This window comes from Bubalus bubalis, chromosome 1 (assembly GCF_019923935.1).
Source record: "Bubalus bubalis isolate 160015118507 breed Murrah chromosome 1, NDDB_SH_1, whole genome shotgun sequence".
Taxonomy (NCBI): Eukaryota; Metazoa; Chordata; class Mammalia; order Artiodactyla; family Bovidae; genus Bubalus; species Bubalus bubalis.
In genome coordinates this window covers 188,992,503-189,013,405 of record NC_059157.1, presented here as the reverse complement: position 1 = coordinate 189,013,405, position 20,903 = coordinate 188,992,503, and the positions used below count along the sequence as shown (strand labels likewise).

The 20,903-nt window shown below is 57.7% G+C and overlaps 1 protein-coding gene across 1 annotated transcript; it reads right to left on the bottom strand.

Annotated features, from left to right (window-relative positions):
• Positions 1-8,978: 8,978 nt before the first annotated feature.
• Positions 8,979-17,835, bottom strand: GATD3 (glutamine amidotransferase class 1 domain containing 3). Its single transcript, XM_006060778.3, has 7 exons — positions 17,635-17,835; positions 17,354-17,406; positions 15,708-15,821; positions 14,770-14,889; positions 12,685-12,777; positions 10,040-10,196; positions 8,979-9,515 (listed from the first exon to the last, which is right to left on the bottom strand). Exons 1-7 carry the CDS (start codon positions 17,791-17,793, stop codon positions 9,387-9,389), a joined length of 825 nt encoding a protein of 274 aa, XP_006060840.1. The 5' UTR covers positions 17,794-17,835; the 3' UTR covers positions 8,979-9,386.
• Between the last annotated feature and the right edge of the window lie 3,068 nt (positions 17,836-20,903).

Below are 20,903 nucleotides of genomic sequence, written 5' to 3'. Positions count from 1 at the left end.
GCCCAGGATCCACCTTGAACCTGCCATGCTTGCCCCACAACCTGTCTGCCCATGTTCACACCCCTCCTCCACAACCCCCTTGACCCCTGCCCCAGGCAGCTTCTAGAGCACTGGTCTGAGGCAGCCCGTGGGAGCCCTGGCTCAGCAGAGGGAGTCCCTGTGGGCACCGTGGGGTCATGTCCCAGTCCTGAGGCGCCAGAAGAGGGTGGGCTCTGGGGAGAAAGTGGCCGTCAGGACTTCCTCGGACCCCCTCAGTGCTGCGGCCCCGCTGCTGTGCTCACGGACCGGCGGAGAGAGGCAGACAGGCTCGGGGCGTGGCCGAGGCTTCAGCAGTGCCGGAAACAGCTGGGGTCTGACACCCAAGTGGCCTCTTAATTTTTCCTCTGAGCGTGTCCAGATCCAAAACCCATGTCCACCTTGAACCGACAAGTCCCCCAGGCAGGTGGGCAGGCCGCTGCCAGGTGGCATCCGGGGCGACGAGAGAGGGTACCTGGAACTGACTCTGCTGGTGGCCTTGTGGCATCAGGATTGTCCTTGTCAACCACAGAACCATCTGCTTTAATACAGCTAAAATGGTAACATAAAAACAACCTGTGGTCACCCCGGAAAGTCCACGGGCCAGGAGTGGGGTGGGTGAGTGGGGGCCAGTGCCCTCATCCTGGGCTGTGTCAGGGCCAGCTGTGGGCAGGGGCCCTGCAAGCCTGTTCACCCTGTACAAGAGGGTCCACCCAGAATGAGCTCTGCTGTCAGATGGGCACTGCCTGACCCCAGGTGGTCAACAGCCTCACCTTCAGCCTCTGTACTGACTTTAAAAAAAGATGGCTTTATGAGTTGACTGGTGTCCTCCAAAATCTGTATGTTGGAGCCCCGGTCCCCAGCACTGGAAATGTGATGATGTGTGGAGGTGAGGCCTCCAGAGACGTGACTGTGTTATAGGGAGGTCACCGGAGTGGGTGCAATTCAACCTGGCCGGTGTCCTTACGACCAGAGAAGATCAGATATAGACAAGGGACAAGCATGGGAGACACGGGGCAGGGACGGCTGTCACATGCTCAGGAGGAGGCATCAGAGGGATCCTGCTGACGCCTTGGTCTCAGACCTCCAGTCTCGACTGAGAAAGAACAAACTTCTGCCGTGAAAGCCGCCCCATCCATGGTGTCGGATACGACAGCCTGAGAGGACTGGGTTCCAAGCTTCCCCGAATGACCTCAGTCCCTGTAAGCTCTGGTGTCATCCCCAAGTCACAGACGGGCCTTTCGGGCCGAGGGCCCCGCATCCCTGCAGGACCCCAGCCAGGGCCACCAAACCCGCAGTGGACGTGGAGACTTCCGGTGGCAAGTCTCAGGGAACTTGCTGTTTGGGGCCAGATCAGAGAACCATGATACATTTGATGAGAAATATTTTAGTACTTCTGCTATTTGACCTCAGCCCAAACCAGGAAGTGCAGGGATGCATGCCACGGAGACAGAAAGTAAAGATAACATTTTCAAAAGGAGCCACAGGTTATGATGTCTGAATTCCATAAATTCTTCCCGAGCCCCCCCAGTGTGTTCCTGGGCCTCAGCCCCTTCTGGAATGCCCTTCTGGAGCCAAGAGGTCAGGCTGCACATGTCGGGGGGCTGGGGGTGGGGCCTGAGGGGCTGCAGCGTTGACCAGAAAGGCCAGGGCGGCCACTGTCTCCACGTGGGAATCGTGGGCAGGGATCAGCAGTGGAGCTCCAAACCGAGCACTGCGAGGCCCCAAGGCCCACAGTCCCCAGGCCAAGGCAGGAGGCTGGGCCCTGTGGGCTGGGTCAGGCCCCACCACCACAGGAGTAAATCACTGACCTCTGCCTTTAAAAGCAGCGCCCCTCCCCCGCCCAACCCTGTGTTGTCAGGACACTCCTGGCTTCCTGTTTCAGCACACCAGCCCGGAGTCACCCCTCCCCTCCAGGCAGAGGTGGGGACCCACACAGCCAGGCCCTCAGGAGCTGTGAAAGCCTTTCTCGGGGGTGGGGCCCTGGGCTGCTGTTGTCATAGCAACAGGGGCAGCTGGGCCCTGAGGTCCGAAGTGACATCCCACCCATTCCCCACACAAGGTTCTGCTGCCCCTGGCAGTGAAGTCCAGGGCTCAAGTGACTGAGTGGTGGTTGTTTTCTTATGGCTGCAGTGGTTTTCTAAGAAGGTAACTCATGCTATATAATAATAACAAAAATAATAATTATTGTTTATGCAAACTGGCATCTCCCTGACTAGACGCTGGCATACATGCACACATTAATGCACACAACACACACACCAACACACATACATGTACCAGCACCACACACAGAACCACATGCCTATTCGTCTGTACACACTCACATGACACACCAACATGCATGTACACGCCTATCTGCACACACTTGTGTGCATATACCCTATACACACATGCACACACTTGTACACATGTATGTACACACTCAACCACACACAGCCCAAGTCCTCAAAAGCCGCCATGAGCAGGCGCTGTCACCTCCATTTCTCTGTGGCCTCAGCAGTCATGAGATTTGCCTGTGGTCACGCAGGAGAAGGGATAAAGGTGCAGACCAAACACTATTCTTTGCCCAGCAGTGCCCTGGGTTGGGGGTGGTGGTGCTGCTGGTGGTCACAGGACTCACGTGCCCACAGCACACAGAGGCCAGCACGGACCTCCCTCTGGCACTGGGCATAGGGCTCACATGCCCACAGGACAGAGAGGCCAGCAAGGACCTCCCTCTGGCAGCTCCAGTGGACTTGGAGCACCTGGACTCCTCCAGCACCCAAGCTCATGCCAAACGTCTACCCTCCTGGAAATCCAAAACACCCAGCCTCTGTTTCCTGAGGACTGGCGTGGGGCCACTGGACCTGACCGCAGAGCATCCAGAGAGCCGGGCCTGCCTCGCTGGGGAGGCCTGTTCTGGAAACACCTGTTGCCCACCGGGGAGCTCCAGTCCACACATAGATGAGCCCCCAGCACACACAACACCTTGGGCATTTATTCCCTGTGAGACTGTTCTGTTTCTCTCTTGGATGAACAATGGCTTTGGATTTTTACATCTGTGACTCCTGAAGCCCCTCACCACTCCTTTCACTGTGGACTCACCAAGCAACCTGGCTGCAGGGCCCTCTGCCCAGTGAGCCCCCTTCTCCAGATCCTCGGAGCTCAGGCCTGCAGGCATGCATATGGCATAACTGGTTGGGGGGACTCTGGTGAGCTGGGCCAGTGCTGGGTCAGTGTGACCCTCAGGACTTGAGCTGCTAACTCGAGACCCTCCCCAGTAGGGCGGTCGAGGGCACAGGAGTCCCTGGTATAAGGAGACACCAGCCACACAGGGCTGATGAGGAAAAGGGACTTGACCACTGGCAACTTCACCTGAGGCCAGCTCACTCCCAGAATCCTCCAGGGCAAGCTCAGGAACCCCTCCCCTGTGTAAGCCCGTGTGTGTGGGTCTCGGTTTTGGAATGACGCATTCTGAATCCTTATGCCCCCACTTTTGAAATTCATCTTCAATTCACATCAAGGCAGAATTTACTTAGCTATTAAAAGGCTGGGGGAGGGGGGTGCTTCCCTGGTGGTCCAGTGGTTTGTTCAGTTCAGTTCAGTTGCTCTGTCACGTCTGACTCTTTACAACCCCATGAACTGCAGCACACCACACTTCCTTGTCCATCACCAACTCCTGGAGTTTGTTCAGACTCATGTCCGTCAAGTTGGTAACGCCATCCAACCATTTAATCCTCTGTCATCCCCTTCTCTTCCTGCTTTTAATTTTTCCCAGCATCAGGGTCTTTTCCAATAAGTCAGTTCTTCACATCAGGTGGCCAAAGTATTGGAGCTTCAGCTTCAGCATCAGTCCTTCCAATGAATATTCAGGACTGATTTCCTTTAGGATTGACTGGTTTGATCTCCTTGCAAACCAAGGGACTCAAGAGTCTTCTCCAACACCACAGTTCAAAAGCATCAATTCTTCAGCACTCAGCTTTCTTTATGGTCCAACTCTCACATCCATACATGACAATTGGAAAAACCATAGCTTTGACTAGATGGACCTTTGTCAGCAAAGTAATGGCTCTGCTTTTGAATATGCTGTCTAGGTTGGTCATAGCTTTTCTTCCAAGAACCAAGCATCTTTTAATTTCATGGCTGCAGTCACCATCTGCAGTGATTTTGGAGCCCAAGAAAATAAAGTCTGTCACTGTTTCCATTGTTTCCCCATCTATTTGCCATGAAGTGATGGGACCAGATGCCATGATCTTCATTTTTTGAATGCTGACTTTTAAGCCAGCTTTTTCATTCTCCTCTTTCACTTTCATCAAGAAGCTCTTTAGTTCCTCTTCACTTTATACCATAAGGATGGTCATCTGCATATCTGAGGTTATCAATGTTTCTCTTGGCAATCTTGATTCCAGCCTGTGCTTCATGCAGCCCAGCATTTCTCATGATGTACTCTGCATATAAATTAAACAAGCAGAGTGACAATATACAGCCTTGATGTACTCTTTTCCCAATATGGAACCAGTCCGTTGTTCCATGTCCAGTTCTAACTGTTGCTTCCTGACCTGCATAAAGGTTTCTCAAGAGGCAGGTCAGGTGGTCTGGTATTCCCATCTCTTGAAAAATTTTCCAGTTTGTTGTGATCCACAGTCAAAGGCTTTAGCATAGTCAATAAAGCAGAAGTAGATGTTTTTCTGGAACTCTCTTGCTTTTTGTATTATCCAACAAATACTGGCAATTTGATCTCTGGTTTCTCTGCCTTTTCTCAATGCAGCTTGAACATCTGGAAGTTATCAGTTCACGTACTGTTGAAGCCTAGCTTGGAGAATTTTGAGCATTACTTTGCTAGTGTGTGAGATGAGTGCAACTGTGCAATAGTTTGAACATTCTTTGGCATTGCCTTTCTTTGGGATTGGATTGAAAACTGACCTTTTCCAGTCAACCTTTTCCAGTAACAACCACTGAGTTTTCCAAATTTGCTGGCATTATGAGTGCAGCACTTGAACAGCATCGTCTTTTAGGATTTGAAATAGCTCAGCTGTACACACAATGTACAGCACAAACATTTCTGCTCTACAAAGACCTGATCAGGAGAATGAGAAAAGCCACTGCTGCTGCTGCTGCTAAGTCGCTTCAGTCGTGTCCGACTCTATGCGACGCCATGGACTGCAGCCCACCAGGCTTCTCCGTCCCTGGGATTCTCCAGGCAAGAACACTGGAGTGGGTTGCCATTTCCTTCTCCAATGCATGAAAGTGGAAAGTGAAAGTGAAGTCGCTCAGTCGTGTCTGACTCTTAGCGACCCCATGGACTGCACCAGGAATCCATGGGATTTTCCGGGCAACAGTCCTGGAGTAGGGTGCCATTGCCTTCTCCCGAGAAAAGCCACAGACTGAGATAATTACAGAAGACATATCTGAAAAAGGGCTGTTATCCAAAACATACCAAGAATTCTTAAAACATAACAAAAAGTAAATGAACAACAGATTTTAAAGTGGACAAGAGATCTGAAAACATACCTCACTGAAGATACACAGGTGGCAAACGAGCCTATGAAAAGATTTGCCACGTCACACATTATCAGGAGGAAAATGGAAACAGCACTGAGCGACCCCTAAGCACCTCTTGTGGGGCCAAAACCCCACACCTGACACACCCAAGGCCAGGGAGGACGCGGTGCCCCCCTCACTGCTGGAGGGTGTGCAGAACGCCACAGCCATTGTGAGGGACACACCGAGGTCTCTTTCAAACTGAAATACTCCCACCATACAATCCAGCAGTTGTGCTCCTGGGGGTTTACCCAAAGGAGCTAAAAACTGTGTCCACACAAAAACCTGCGCACACACACATCTACAGCAGCTTTTTTTTCACAACTGCCAAAACTGGGGAGCAAACAAGATGCCCTTCAGATGGTAAAGGGATGAACAACGGGTCCATTCTGACCATGGAGTATCGTTTCCGCACCAAGAAGAAATGAGCCATCAAGTCAAGGCCTAGAGGAACCTTAACGAATACAGTAAGTGAAAGAAGCTGGTCTGAAAAGGCTACAGACTGCTTCCAACTGCATAGCATTCTGGAAAAGGCCCAACTATGGAGACACTAAGATCAGAGGCTGCCAGGAGAAGGGCTGGGAGGGCTGCCCAGGTGGAGCTGTTTTAGAGCAAACCCATCTGTATGACACCACCATGGTATCACTGTCATTATACACGTCATGGTATCACACGTCATCACACGTGCATCTCGACACAAAGGCTGTCCAACACCAGGAGTGACCCCCGGGTACACTGTGGACTCGGGCAGGCAAGGCATCAGTGCAGGCCTCTCAGCTGTAGCAGCTGCACATCTGGTGGGGTTGCTGACAGCGTGGGAGGTTGTGTGCATGGGAGGTGGGAACCCTGTACCTTCCCATCAACCTTCCTGCAAACTTAAGACTGCGCTGAAAAATAAACCTGTGTAAGACAGAGAACCATGTTATCACAGGAAGTCCTGGAGGAAGAGGAAGCTGCGGAAAAGCAGGTCTGTCAAGCGGAGGGGCCACGGGGCAGGCCTGGGGCAGGCTGAGGGCAGCACCAGGGCCTCCGTGTGAGCCCCACCCCGACCAGCAAGCCGCGCAGCTTCCGGTGCCCACTAGTAAGCTCACAGCCTGGTCCTGGGGAGACCGAGGAGCAGTCCAGTGTCTTCTCTTTCGGAGCTCTGAGTCCTTGTGGACAGGACCAGTGACAAGCCAGTGATGAGAACGTGCACATGCGTGTGCACAGGCATGTACACATGGGCGTGCATGCACACACACACACGGGTCACAAACCAAGAGTGCAAGGCAGCAAACCAGGGGGCACCGCCTCAGCCAGACAGCACGGCAAGTCCTCAGCAGGGTGACACTGGGCAGGGAGCTGAGGGCTGAGGGGCTGGTAGTCCAGAAGCAGGCTTTCCAGGCGGAAGAGACTGGAGGGGTGGTGAGGAGGGGCCCAGACAGGGGGACAGGGAGGGACGGCGGGGGCCAGGAGGGCCTTGGGGAGAAATGACAAGCCCTGCCCTCGGGGTGCGGGAGGAAGCGGCTTGGGGAAGCTGCCCACCGGGCGGGGTCAACCCTGGAGCCGGCACCAGGCCTGAGGATGGCTCTGCAGCGCCCCTGGTGGCTGCCTCCTGTCAAGAAGCCTCCAGGGACCCAGAGCTCTGCCGCACCAGCGCCTCCCACCATCGGTGCCACGCTGTCCTTGACCCCGGGCCTCCTGCTGGGCCCCTGCATGCCACTCCTGCCAGGACCGCTCTTCACACACAGCCACCTGCTCTCTCTGCCGTCAACCCTGCTCAGATGGTGACCGTCCCCTTCCTGGCGGCCCTCTTGCCGCACATGTCCCTGCCCCTTGCACCCCAGCCAGGGGACGCTGCCTGGCATGAGGCAGGCACTCAGTCCTTGTTAACTGGACTCGTGCCTGGACTCCCTCTGGCTCTGGTTTGCTGGTCCCTCCGGGGCTTCTAAATGTCTCAGATGTGTTTCCAGAGCCACGTTCTTCGCTGATCTTGCTGCCTGACCTAGGCCCCTAGTTGAGGACCCCTCCTAGGGCTGGAACCACGGCTAAGCAGGCAGATGCACAGTCCACACAACAGCGTGATGGCTGGCACCTGGACCCGACACCCAGGTGCTTTGTGTGGAAGAGTCCAGCGCGGATGAGGAACCACATGACGACACCCAGTGACCACACCAACGTCCTTGGGGGGCTTTCTCCTGAGCTCTCCCTGCCCTCCCTGGTCACCTGCACTCTGGCCAGTTCACGGCAGGTGGCAGCAGAGGAGAAATCCAGGGGCCCCACCCCTCGGACACCGAAGCTCCACAGCCCACAGCCTCGCCCCCAGTCGTGGGATGAACCCGAGCAAGCGGGGCCCCTGGTGGCCTCGTGGTGATGGTTCTCAGGCCGCCACATCACACTGCTCCGTGGGCATGGCCCCGGGATTTCTGGAAGAGAAGGATGGAATGCAGAGCAGAGAGTTCCAGACCAACCACTGACCTAACACGGAGGCAGAGTAACAGCGGACCCACGGGAGAATGTGACTTCCTTCCTGGGGAGGAAGCTCTTCCACAGGACAGAAAGGCAGGCAGCAAGGGGAGTGCACGCCTGACTCTGCACTCTGCGACGCGCACACACAGGCACTCACGGGCACACACATTTGTAGTGAACTTGTGCGTAAACAAGCCCCCCAGGAGTTGTTGTCACCCTCAGCCCCCTGACCTCCGCAGGCCCTGCGAGCCCTCTGCAGCCGCCTGGGGCAGGACAGTCCTGGCCAGCCAGGCTGGTGGCCCCAAGGGGGCCCAGGGGCTTGTGTCCCAGGGGACCCAGCCTTGTGGGAGGACAACAGGCAACCAGAGAACGAGTTCTCGGGGAGGAAAGAACAGCGGACACGAGACACAGGGGCGCTGAGGGGACTGGGCAGGCATGGACTCAGGCTCCACCGAGCCTTCTGCAGGCCCCTGCCCCACCCACGCTACCCGAGAACCCAGACAGCCACTAGGGGGCGCGTTGTACCTGATGTGGGGTGGGGGCATTGTGGGGGACCTGTCCAGGCCCCTGCCCAGGCCACTCAGACACAGCTCAGTGTGGACTGGGTCCAGCAGCCTTCTCGGGACCAGGCGGGGACGTGGCGGCACTGAGCGGTGGGTCCCTAAGGACAGGCGGGCAGGGCTGTGCTGTCATGAGCGGAGCCCTGGGCTCTGTCCCGGGACAGACACCACCCTTGCTCAGAGGAGGGTGCCAGCCAGCACTGCTCACACTTCACGGCTCCACCCTCACGTCCCGCTCCCCTTGCCCCCCTGCTCAGGGCCCCACCCCCAGTGCCCACCCTTCCTTCCTGACAGGAGCAGACCTGAGCCCAAGGTGAGGCGCTCAGGCCTGGATGGGGCATCCTTGTCTGTTTTGGATATGAGTTTACCCTCCCAGGCGATGGCCTGCTGCTCTAGAAAAGCTGCAGGTCGTTCTAATCAGGACACGTCTACTCCAGGTGAGAGAATCTTTAATTACCGATGAGATGGTATTTCCGTTTCCTAAATATGAGATTTGTGAGCTTCAAAAATGTTTCCCTCCAAACGCTACATAAGGTGCCCTGAAGCGATCCTGATCTCGGCCTGGCGTCGCCTCAACTGCTGCTTGTGCTGAAGAGCAGACAAGCTGAAGCCTGAGCCTGCAGAGCAAGTAGCCAGCGCTCCTCAGAGGGTGGGCCCTGCCGCCCCCTCCCTCCTTGCTGGGGGAATATCTCACGTCAGCCTCCCGGCCGCGAGTGTGTGAGAAGCGGCCTCCTTACAAAGATGATTCCTACATGTTTAAGCAAAGAGTCAGCCCCTGCAGGGTCCCAGGCCAACGGGAGGGTGGCTGTGTGGGGAGCTGGGAGGGCCCATGCCGAGGCCTCAGCGGCCAGCGAGCTCCAGCACCTTCCGCACCATGGCGCCGATGCCGTCGTGGATGTGGTGGAGGGCGGTGTCGCACATGAAGGCCGGGGTTGTGACCACCTTGTTCTTCTGGTCCACGTGAGCCTCGTGCACACAGGTTATGGAAAAACACTCGCAGGCAGGACCAGGACGATCTGGTGTCCAGCGCCACCCCGTGCCCCCAGAAGTGCATCCCCCTCTCGCCCTGCAACAGCACCTGGAAGGGGCTTCTGGCACTGACTGCGCTGCTTCAGCAAAGACCCGAGACCAGCCAGCGAGCTGCTGAGACCCCACGAACAGAGCGCCGCTTCCTGACCCGCATCCCAGTGGCAAGCCTCTGAGGGGCCAGCTGCAGGGCATCTCCACACCACACAGCCACCCCCACCCCCACCCCCGCCATGAGCCCAAGACCGTCTCCTCACCCCACTCACGAAGCCCGAGTGTGAGGTGCGCTGAGGTCAGCGGGCACCACTGTGGGGACATGGGAACAAAGCCACTGCGCAGGAGAGCCATCAGCCTCGCTGCCATACCCATCACTCAGGTGCCCTGGGCACCCGCGCCCTGCAGTGCCCCGGGGCAGCCCCGAGGGGCCGGAGGGGGTCCCCACGCCACCCAGGCTGTTGGAAGGATATGGTCACGCCCATGACACAGTGCTTGGCGCCCAGAGCTTTGATGACCTCCGCGGTCCCGGCGTGTGGCCACTTGCCGCCTTCCTCCTGCTCGTGGCCCACAGTGACCTCGACGCCTCTGAGCACTTTGGCCGCGAGCACAGGAGCAATGCAGCACAAGCTGAAAGGGGACGAGAAGGGGTCAGTTCAGGACCACACGTGGCCGCCCGGCCCGGGGCACAGTGAGGCACCTGGGGAACACGGTGAGCCTCAGAAAGGAGCGTGACCCCGTGCTGTGGGCTCCGCCGGCTCCGAGGGCTGCAGTCTGACCCCAACCCCGGGCTGCCCGCGTGACTGACACCTGCGGAGCGTGGGGCAGTGGAGGGCCCGGCGCCAGGCTGGGGAGCCTTGGGGGGCAGTCAGCTGAGGCCCTGGCTGCCACATGTGCACCAGGCGCCCAGCAGCGTCTCGTGTCCCGGGGAGCAGACTGTACACGGGAGCACTGTCTCTGGCTGAGGCTTTCAGCCGGTTTGTAACACGGCACAGAAAAGCCGAACAGTACTGACCGGCTCCAACCCAACCTTCTCTGGAGAGAGCAAGGCCTGGGGAACGTGGTCCAACCAGCAGCCTTGCCTGGCCTGTTGAGTGGAGGCGAGGACCCTGTCCTAGCAGCAGACTGAGCCCACCCCTGCCCCCCACAGCAGGCTGTCCCCAGAGGCGCCCAGCAGGTTCATGGGGACACCTGCCACGTGGGTGCCTGCTCTGAGGTCCTGCTCTTCATCGGGGGGCTTCCAACCGGCAGCTCCTGAGCCCCTGGATCAGCAAACACTGAGGCCCACGGGAGCCAGGGCTACACCAATGCCCTGCTCCCCAAGACAGCACGCGTGACACCTGCCACAGCAGCTCCGGGCCTGGCCAGCCCCACTCCCCTGGGGCCCAAACGCCCCCAAGGGGCTGTGCCCCACCTCCCCACCTGTTCATCTGGTCCTGAGCTGACTTTAAGACCAAGCGTGCACTCCCTGTCACAAAACGTTGTAAGAATGTCATCTTCACACTCATTAATTGGTAGCCCAGCATCTGGGAACAAGATAAATCCCTGCCGCCTGGACCAGGTGAGCGTCATCGGAACCAGCGCCCTGGGGGCCTGTCGTGTCACCAGGTCACAGGCACCTAACTCAGCAGGCGATGCCCAGAGGTGCAGGCTGCCAGGGGCTCCTGCAGTGCGGGGATGAATGCAGAGGCCTGGCACAAAGCTGGCTGCACCCCTACACCGTCCGTAATCCTGACGAGCAGGCCGAGGAGTGATGGGCAGGTGGCTTGGAAGCAGGATGTGAGAAGCCCTGACCTAGAAAGGGCATTCTGCTCGTGGTCAAATAACACTGCCACTCATAGAAAGAAACAGGCAAGCTGCTGTAGGAGGCACTGAACAGAGCTGCCCAGAGTGACCTGGCAGCCAGCACAGGGCCATGTCCCCACCCTGCGCCCTCCCCCCTGGCTCCCATGCAGCTCGGCTGAGGCGTCCGCTCACTGGAGCAGGAGTGCCCGCTGGGAGGTGGAGGAGCGCCTGCCGGGAGGTGGTCAATCTGCTAGGGACCCGTCCTGTTCGTTGTGCCGTCGAATTCTTAAGAGGAAGAGCGCGAGGCCCTGCCTCAGCGAGGCGCCAGGGCTGATCAGCTGGGCTCTGCAATTGCTCGGCACCGCCTCCCACGGGCAGTCAGAGCATCCAGCGTCTGGGGTAGAGATGTTATACGGGCACATGCCCTCCGGAGCTATGGCCGCTGGCACAGCGGGATGTATGTCCTGGACGTTGAACCCTTGGTAGGCTGTCCTCTCCAGCCTCCGTGCCTCCTCCAGACTGAGCGCTCTGCACCTCCTTCTCCAGCCGGCCGAGATGCAGCGGCAGCAGCTGTGCGATGGAGGACTGGAGTCTTGCTCTCAACGCGCCTGTGCGCCACTGTGCTCCTGGGAGGACCTCCCCACTCAGGGATGATCCCATCCACGCAACCCGTGCGCTCCAGCACCGCTGTCTCAATAAAGCAGAACCGAGGAGCCCCCTGGGGATGCTCATGGACAGGACAGCCTGACGAGCAAGTCTGATGATGACATGGCCATTTCTTGTCCCTGAGAGCCTCCTTATGTGAGTTATAGCCAGTCTGTTGGGACCAGGACCGAAGACCAAGGACCAGGCAGTGAAGAGTGGCTGGCCCTGAGTGTCGGCCCAGTGTGCGGCCGCCACAGGATCTAGTCCCCAAAGCAGCTCAGCTGTGTCACAGGGGCCGGCATGGTGCTCAGGGCGGCTGTGGCTCCAGGAAAGACGGGCCAGCTAGCCTAGGGGCTGCCTGAGCCGGGAGCGAGGAGAGGCCTGGCAAAGGCTAGGGCCAGAGCAGGACCAGGGAACCTTCTAGACATGGACAGACTCACCCTCTCCCCTCTCTGTTATGTCACCCAGAAACATTAATGTAACCACACAACTTCAGAATTCTCAGAGCTGGAAGGCTTTGTGAACTCACACAAAACCCCCTGAGTTACGGTGAGGAAAGGGCCGAGAGTTTCCAAAACCACACAGCTCCAAGCCCAGCTCCTGGCTGGGGGACCCAGCATGGCCACACCGCGGGCTCCACCACGGCCCTCCCCCACCCCGCTATGGCCACCCTCCCAGCCGCACCTACCCAATGGGCTTTCCGGCCTGGTGGAACTCCTTCAGCACGCGCTCTACGTCTCTGTTGACCTTGCAGGTGCCCCCATCCACGGCAAATGTGCTCCTGCCACGAGAAGAGGGCTCCTCAGACCTCGGGGCTCCACCTCCGCCGGCCTGGGGAGCACCCCCTCCTGGATCCCGAGTGCTCCGTCAGCTTCTCAGCAGCTGAAGAAGTGACATGTGTGCAAACACATGTGGGTGCTCAGCTGTCTGCTCGGTCAGCCCCGGAGCGGCAGGAAGTGCCGCTGGCCTGAAACCCACGACGGAGCCTGTGTATCACTAACAGGGATGAGAGTCAAGTCAAACAAGACCCGTCTTCTTCACAGGACAAGAGCACCGAGGGTCTGGATGGTCCCCCTCCAGCAGGTGGGCTCAGACCTGGCGACGACACAGCACTCTCTGCCACAAGCCCCCTCTGCCAGGCTCACGTGGTCAAGGCCTCTGCCCTGGTAGGCTCTCAGGCTGTGTGAGAGCCTCAAAATGGGTCGGACTTTACACTTTAACCAAACGCACATCAGCTAAACCCCCACAAGGGATGAAGAGTCCCGGAGTCTCATCAGCCCCACATCACTACATGATGGGATCTGCATGTGCGGCACCTGTTAACGGACAAGTCGCAGCTTTAACTGAAAAATACAAAGTGCAGAACAAGAGGCTACCATCTTACTGGATTTTTAAGACGTGTGTAAATCTCGTGGAAAACAGAGTTGGCAACGGTGCTGGAGAGGGGTCCTGGGGTCCCTTGCTGGAAGAACTGGGGTTCCACAGGGAATGGGTCACACTGAGCTCGCCTGCTGCCCCATGTGTATTGCACAGACCACTGGCAAGGAGCTGGCCTTTCTTCTGGAAAGGTCAGAGAGAGCCCCCCGGGGTCTGTGAGCTCACAGACAAGGATGCTGACCCGAGGCCCCGCTTCCTCATGACCGCTCAGTCACCCGAGGCAGGTCGTGAGCCACGCCAGGGACACAACCCCAACCCCCTCCCCACCTCACACACCAGGACACACTAGTGCTGCTGCCCTCAGACTGGGCAGGGTCTAGGGGCTGGGGCAGGCTCTGTGAATCCAGTCATTCTTCAGAGACGGAAGCCTGGTCCCGCCAAGGGGACAAGCCCAGCTGACGCAGACGAGACCTACTACCTCCTGCCAAGAGGCTCGGGAGCACAGAGACAGTGAAGAGCACCCCAAGGCTCGCCGTGAGAGAGGCAGTGGACACGAGGTGTGGCAGGAGTGTGAAGGAAGGACTGTGGAAACTGCTGGGAATGCGGAGAGAGGAGGCTCTCCAGGGACATCTGCGAGCAGAGGGGAGCCTGGAGGTGAAGGGCCGAGGGCAGGGATAGACTCGGAATAGAAGCACCTCTGCCCTTGCTTCTGGGGGCACAGCACCCAGGCACAGTGCCAGCTGGGAGGCCATCGTGCTGCAGCAGAACCACCACGAGTGAACGGCTCAACGGAGGAGAATGGTGGTGTTGGGCACAAAGCACCGCGCCGGAGCCCGAGCCGCGGGCACAGCTGTCTGGTGCCTCCTGGCACAGCCCCAGCTGCAGCGAGCCCTCCATCATGGGAGCAGCAGCCCTGTGCAAGGCGGAAGGGATGTGCTGGGCCCACGAGGCCAGCGTAAGAGGACTTCCATGAAACGTGGAGAAGAGAGTTAAAGGAACGGAGAACAGAAAGAGGACCTGAAAGCCAAAACACGTCACGGCTGCGGTCATGACGGCCTCCCGGCTCGAGGCCCAGTTACCCTCTGGTTCCCCACGGGGCATAAAGAACAGGGTGCCCGGCCTCATCAGGACTGTGCTCCAATGGCCCCACTGGGAAGGAAGGGCTGTTGTCCCACTGCAAGGTCCACAGGAGGGCGGGTGTCTGCGGGGAACAGCTCTGGGGAGCAGCCTCCTAACTCCACGCCTGATGGCCTGGTCTGGGAGCCTCCTCCCTCCGGGGTCCCTTGTCCTGGGGCAGCTACATCATCACTGTCCCCCAACAGCTGCTCCTGTCACCATCGTGTCCCCACCCAACGCCCCGGGGGAAAAGGAGGAGAGCCCAAGCAGCAACACATACAGGTTTTTGGCGGCCCCGAAGCCCCCGGGGAAGATGGCCGCATCGTGGTTGACGGCAGTGAGCTTGGCCAGGTCAGTGATCTTGCCTCGTGCGATCCTTGCCGACTCAGTCAGAACGTTCCTGGGGGTGAGCAGAGGCCCCAAGTGTCAGTGCGGACAGTCCATCCCTCAGCATGGATGGGGGCGGGGTGGAGCTGCCATGACACAAGAGGACCCGTCCTCCCGGCTCACAGGCCACACGGTGACAGGGACCACAGTGGGTCTACACTCAGTCTCCGGACCCTATCAAATGGTGCTCAGAACCACCACACCTGGTCACTCAGACGCCAGCGTCAGGCAGGGCCACCAGGTGGCACTCAGTGAAGAGAGCAGACGGGACAGAACTGTGGGCGGAGCGTTAAGAGGTGACTTTGAGGGAACTTCTTCCTGCCCTGGGGGCAGCCCAGGGCCAGGGTCCTCACGGGGGACCTCAATCCCAGGAGAGGGCACCACGCTTCCTTCCCACCACCCCGTCCCTCACTGTCCGCGCCCTGGCCTGAGGGCACCTGGGAAACACAGCCTCCAGGGGCCATCACCCCATAGCCTAGGCAGGACAGAATCCGAGAGCAGGGCTGCCACACCCTCAGAACAGAAACTCTGGTGGGAGTTGCTCACAGATATCTGGGGCCCAGGCAGGTGGATGAGGTTCAAGGCCAAAGGAACACACACGCCTTCGGTCAGAGGCAGGTGTGAGAGCTCACTGCAGAGACCCGCCTTCACTGTTCCTGTAGCGCAGGAAGCGAGAACACCCCGAGGCCCGGGACAAGCCCAGGACCACTGCTGTGAAGTCCACCTGAACACGGACTCGGCTCACAGCTAAGACGAAGCAACTGTGGGTGGGCTCTCGGGGAGTTTCAACCCGCCCCGTCCTCACTGAGGGATGAGGCAGAGGGCTCGTACCTGGTCTCGCCCTCGGAAGGCTGTCCCTTGATGTGGTCAATCACGTGCATCTGAGGGACATCAGGGGCGAAGATCTGGACCTCGGCCCCTCCGCGGCTCAGGTGGACCAGGATCCTGCATGGGGGGGAATCAGACCAGACTGACCTGTGCCCAGCCCAACCTTTCCTGCCCACAGGTGTTTGTAAACACAGGGTTTCAGCTGACTGACAGGCGCACACTCCTCACACAGGTTAAGTCTCCTTGGTCTGAAAATAGTTATAGCTGGCTCGCTAACAACCCAAATGCCCTCCATGTGAGTTGCCATCACTGACCTGGAGGAGACCAGCCAGCGCCCAAGCTCCTTCTACAAACCAGGGTGTGGGGACGGGCGACCAGCTGCGGTCACAGCCTGGATGTCTGGGTTCCCAGGCGGCCTCTGGGCACTTGTCCTCCCACAGGCCAGCTCGAGGGTTTGAGGAGGGCCTCTGGTGGTCCTGGTCCCCTCAACCTTCCCCTCATGGGGGTGGGAGGCAGGAAGACACGCAGGCATCCTGGGAGCTGCCGATGATAGCAGCGTTGCCCAGGGCTGCTTGGTGCCAGCCCGAGCCCAAACACTGGCGTGTGATCCATCCCTGGCAGGGCTGTCACCACCCCCTTCCAGGGAAGGAGGTGGCACGAGAGCATGACCCCAAGAGAGATCACAGCCATCTCCTGGCAGGGCTGGGAATCCCTGGATCTGGTCTCCACTCCTTAGACCTCGTGTACATTGGACCCATGAAATTCACTCCCTGTCCAGCCAACACCAGCACACGCTGGCCACCCCCAATGGGAGGGCTCAGTGCACACACCAGCGTCGGGGTCCTCTGGGGCCAGTGAGGTCCCAGGCTTGGGACGGGGGGGTGCTCCCTAACCACTACCTAACTCTCCCGTCCAACTAACTTTGAATCTCACAGCCTCTTCAGTCCTGCTCATGTAACTTCTCAAATGAAAAGCCAAAATATAAACTACTTGGTAACAACTGACAGGCTACACCAGTAACACCTGTCTACAGTGAGGTCACTGCTGCTGCTAAGTCACTTCAGTCGTGTCCGACTCTGTGCGACCCCAGAGATGGCAGCCCACCAGGCTCCCATCCCTGGGATTCTCCAGGCAAGAATACTGGAGCGGGTTGCCATTTCCTTCTCCAATGCATGAAAGTGAAAAGTGAAAGTGACGTTGCTCAGTCGTGTCCCACTCTTCCCAACCCCATGGATTGCAGCCCACCAGGCTCCGCCGTCCATGGGATTTGCAAGGCACGAGTACTGGAGTGGGTGCCACTGCCTTCCTCAACAGTCATTGGAGAAGGTGGTCATTGCACCACCCTGAACAATCACGCTGTAAACACGGGATGGAGCTTGATCTCCAAAACACAGGATCTTGTGATTCCAACGTGTGCGACACAGGGGTGTGGAAAAAAAGGAGGGGAGAGGGTGTTTACTGCCGGGTGACATCAGAGGTGACGCTAAAAAGCTTATTTTGTGCCTCCCTGTATTTCACATGCATGATTTCAAACGTTTTCCTTCGCGTCCACCGTGGTCTCTGCCTTTCTAACCAGCAGGAAGGTTTCTCCAGACGGTTCAGGAAAAGGGGGACCGGCCCTCCCGAGGGTGAGCCGCCCGGGGGCTTACGATGAGGCCTCGTGGAGCTCGGTTCCATCGTAGACCCCGCATCCCGACAGCACCTGCGGGGATGAAGGGCCGGTCACCAGGGTCAAGGGGTCCGCCGGGCGGCCGACCGCCTCCAACGGGGGAAAAGGACGACTTCGGGGGGCGGGGAAGGGCTGGAGAGCCGAGGGAGGGCGTGGGTGCTGAGGAGCCGACCGCGGGCAGAGACGGTGGGAAGGCGGGCCTTGGCGCTCGGCCCCCACGGCCCCAGGTTCCAATCTCCCCAGGTGCCCGCGTCCGCTCACCACTGCAACCCTGGGCCCGGGGCGCGGCGCGGAGGCGTGGAGGGCCGCGCGCGAGGAGGGCGCCGGTCCGCCGAAGGGCAGCGGCCACAGGCCGGGACGCGGCGCGAACCCGGGAGTCACCGCCAGCCTTGCCGCCGCCAGAGCCCTGAACGCCGCCATGCTGCGCAAGGAGAACAGGGTCACAGGTCACGGTGGGCGGGGCCGCGCCTGCGCAGTAGCCCGGGAGTCGGGCTCCGCCCCTCGAGCGCAGGTGGTCCCAAGTGGTCTGCGCGGTCTCGAGCGCTGTCGCCGCTCCGCGCCGGTTTTCCCGGGGCGGGACGACGCAGGGTCGCAGCCCCCGAGAAGCACCGTGCTGAGATACCGGTTCCGGAAAGTTAACATCAGTGTCGCCATAAGGCCTCAACCTGACTGGCGTCACCGAGTGGCCGGCGCGCGCTTGTCCAACTCTCATCCACGGCCCCCTTTCCGGTTCGCTGAGTTGGGACGGAGTGAGGGTCCCGACTTCAGCGGCCTGGCGACCTTACCCCACCCCGTCCCGCCCCCGCCCCGCCCCCGCCGCCGTTCCCCAACCCCCACCCCCGCCGCTCTTCGAGTTTCCATTGACCCGGTTGTGCAAGGGGCAGGTCAGGTAAAGGCCAGGTCTTTGCGGAGAAAGGGCTTTATCTCACGGGGCCAGGCAAGGACCAGGGGGTGAAGCTCAGATGTGTATACCTGAGGGCTTCGGAAGGGCAAGGGAAGGGTAGGATTGATGGAAAGTAGCCTTATGGAGAGCTCTGCGCTGGGGCAGTGCCGGCACTTCATGCCTCTTCCCAGGTCCATGTGCAGACTGGGAGTAAGACACGGTGGGTCTTCGGCCCTCGATGACTCAAGTTCACTATTCTTCATTCTTGGCTTTCATGTACCTGCATGATTCTTGGTCAGAGGGGCTGTCAGCAAGCTGTTTCCCTGTTCAGTTGGTTGGTTGTGTTTGACTCTTTGCTACCCCATGGACTGCAGCACACCCGGCTTCACTGTGCTTCACCATCCCCGGAGCTTGCTCAAACTCATGTCTATCGAGTCAGTGATGGCATCCAACCATCTCATCCTCTGTCATCCCCTTCTTCTTCTGCCCTCAATCTTTCCCAACATCAGGGTCTTTACCAATAAGTCAGCTCTTTGCATCAGGTGGCCAAAGTACTGGAGCTTCAGCTTCAGCATCAGTCCTTCCAGTGAATATTCAGGACTAACTTCCTTTAGGATTGACTGGTCTGATCTTCTTGCAGTCCAAGGGACACTCCAGAGCCTTCTCCAACACCACAGTTCAAAAGCATCAATTCTTTGACCCTCAGCCTTCTTTATGGGCCAACTCTCACTTCCATACATGACTACTGGAAAAACCATACCTTTGACTAGATGCCCCTTTGTTGGGCATCTAGTAATGCTCTAAAAAGTAATGGCTCTACTTTTTAATATACTGTCTAGGTTGGTCATAGTGTTTCTTCCAAGGAGCAAACATCTTTTAATTTCATGGCTGCAGTCACCATCTGCAGTGGTTTTGGAGTCCAAGAAAATTAAGTTTTTCATTGTTTCCATTGTTTCCCCATCTATTTGCCATGAAGTAATGGGACCAGATGCCATCATCTTCATTTTTTGAATGTTGAATTTTAAGCCAGCTTTTTCACTCTCCCACTTTCATCAAGAGGCTCTTTAGCTCCTCTTCGCTTTCTGCCATAAGGGTGGAGTCATCTGCGTATCTGAGGTTATTGATATTTCTCCCGGCAAGCTTGATTCCAGCTTGTGCGTCATCCAGGCTGGCATTTCTCATGATATACTCTGCATATAAGTTAAATAAACAGGGTGACACTATACAGCCTTGATGTACTACTTTCTCAATATGGAACCAGTCTGTTGTTTCATGTTGCTTCTTGACCTACACACAGGTTTCTCAGGAGGCAGGTAAGGTGGTCTGGTATTCCTATCTCTTTAAGAATTTTCCACAGTTTGTTGTGATCCACACAGTCACCCCTGCAAACAGGCTTGGTTTTCTCTGTATCATTTTCTACCTCATGGGCCTTGTAACTTACAGGGGGTGGTTTTAGTCCATGCCTGTCTTTGGGTCATTCTTCAGTCTTGAGGGATGGAGACAACCACCACTTTTAGCTGCCTCCTATTGCTAAGGGGCGTAGGCCTAGCAAGGGCTTGGGGAATAAAACAGTTTGACCATGGAGCTGTACACACTCTTGGGTATTCAAACTGGATGGTTGGAGGGATTGGTATCTACCAGCTCAGGGTTGACACAGGGGTTGACAAAGAGGCATAATCTGGTTGCCTGTGGCCTTAGGGAGACAAACTTGACATGAAAGTTAAGAATTACAGGCCCAAACAGAGGAAACAATAGTGCTGTGACTAAAGAAGTACCAGCGGATAAAGCCAGTTTCATTCAAACTTACAGGAAGGTCCTTTATAGAACTCCATGCCTCCAGGACAGAATCACCAGGGCTGTGTCCCCAGCTGCCCAGTTGGTGTAGTTCCTTTCTGTCGTGGCCACTCGCTGGGTGGTGTCCATGCGCAGCAGCAGGTGTGGCAGCCAAACAGACACCTTGTTCTGCCAGGAGAGAACTGAGGGCTGCTGTTTTCCATCACCACGCTGTCTACACAACTCCCCATGGTCTGTAGTCTAACCGGAGGCTGGTGTTTCCGCCAGTTCCTCCACTGAGGCAGGAAGATCTCTGATAGCCCCCACTTCCCATGGTGAGCTCGTCCTGTGCTAAGCCGGCGCCCGTGATCATCAACCCTGAGGCCTGCTCCCTTTTTATCTGCTCTCCTGGGTGAAAAATACTTGTCTCAGGGTGACACGTTATGACCCTTGTGAATCGGGCACCACCTTCTGCTCGCTGTCACTCATGCCAGTAGATGGGGACCAAGTTCAGTTCAGAAGCAAAGGGAAACTTTATTCTGTAATGATCAAGAGCGAGCGGTGTGAGCTCGCACCGGAGAGCACAGGCTCGGCCCTGAAAGGCGGTAGATGACGCTGCTTTACAGGCTGCTCCCAGAGGGAGGGTTGGAGTCGTGGGTGGGGCTGGTTGAGCTGTCACCGTGACTTTACACTGGGAACTCTTTAAGTAATTCCTGTCTGGGGACCTGTTACACTTATTTTACTTGAAGCCACGCTTGACACTCGATGGGGTCTTGGTAGCCAGCATGTTCGAAGGTTGCCCAGACAAGTTGGGAGCACCCTGGAAGGCTTGACCATCTTTGGCTTGGGTCAGTTCCTTTGCTGACTCATTTTG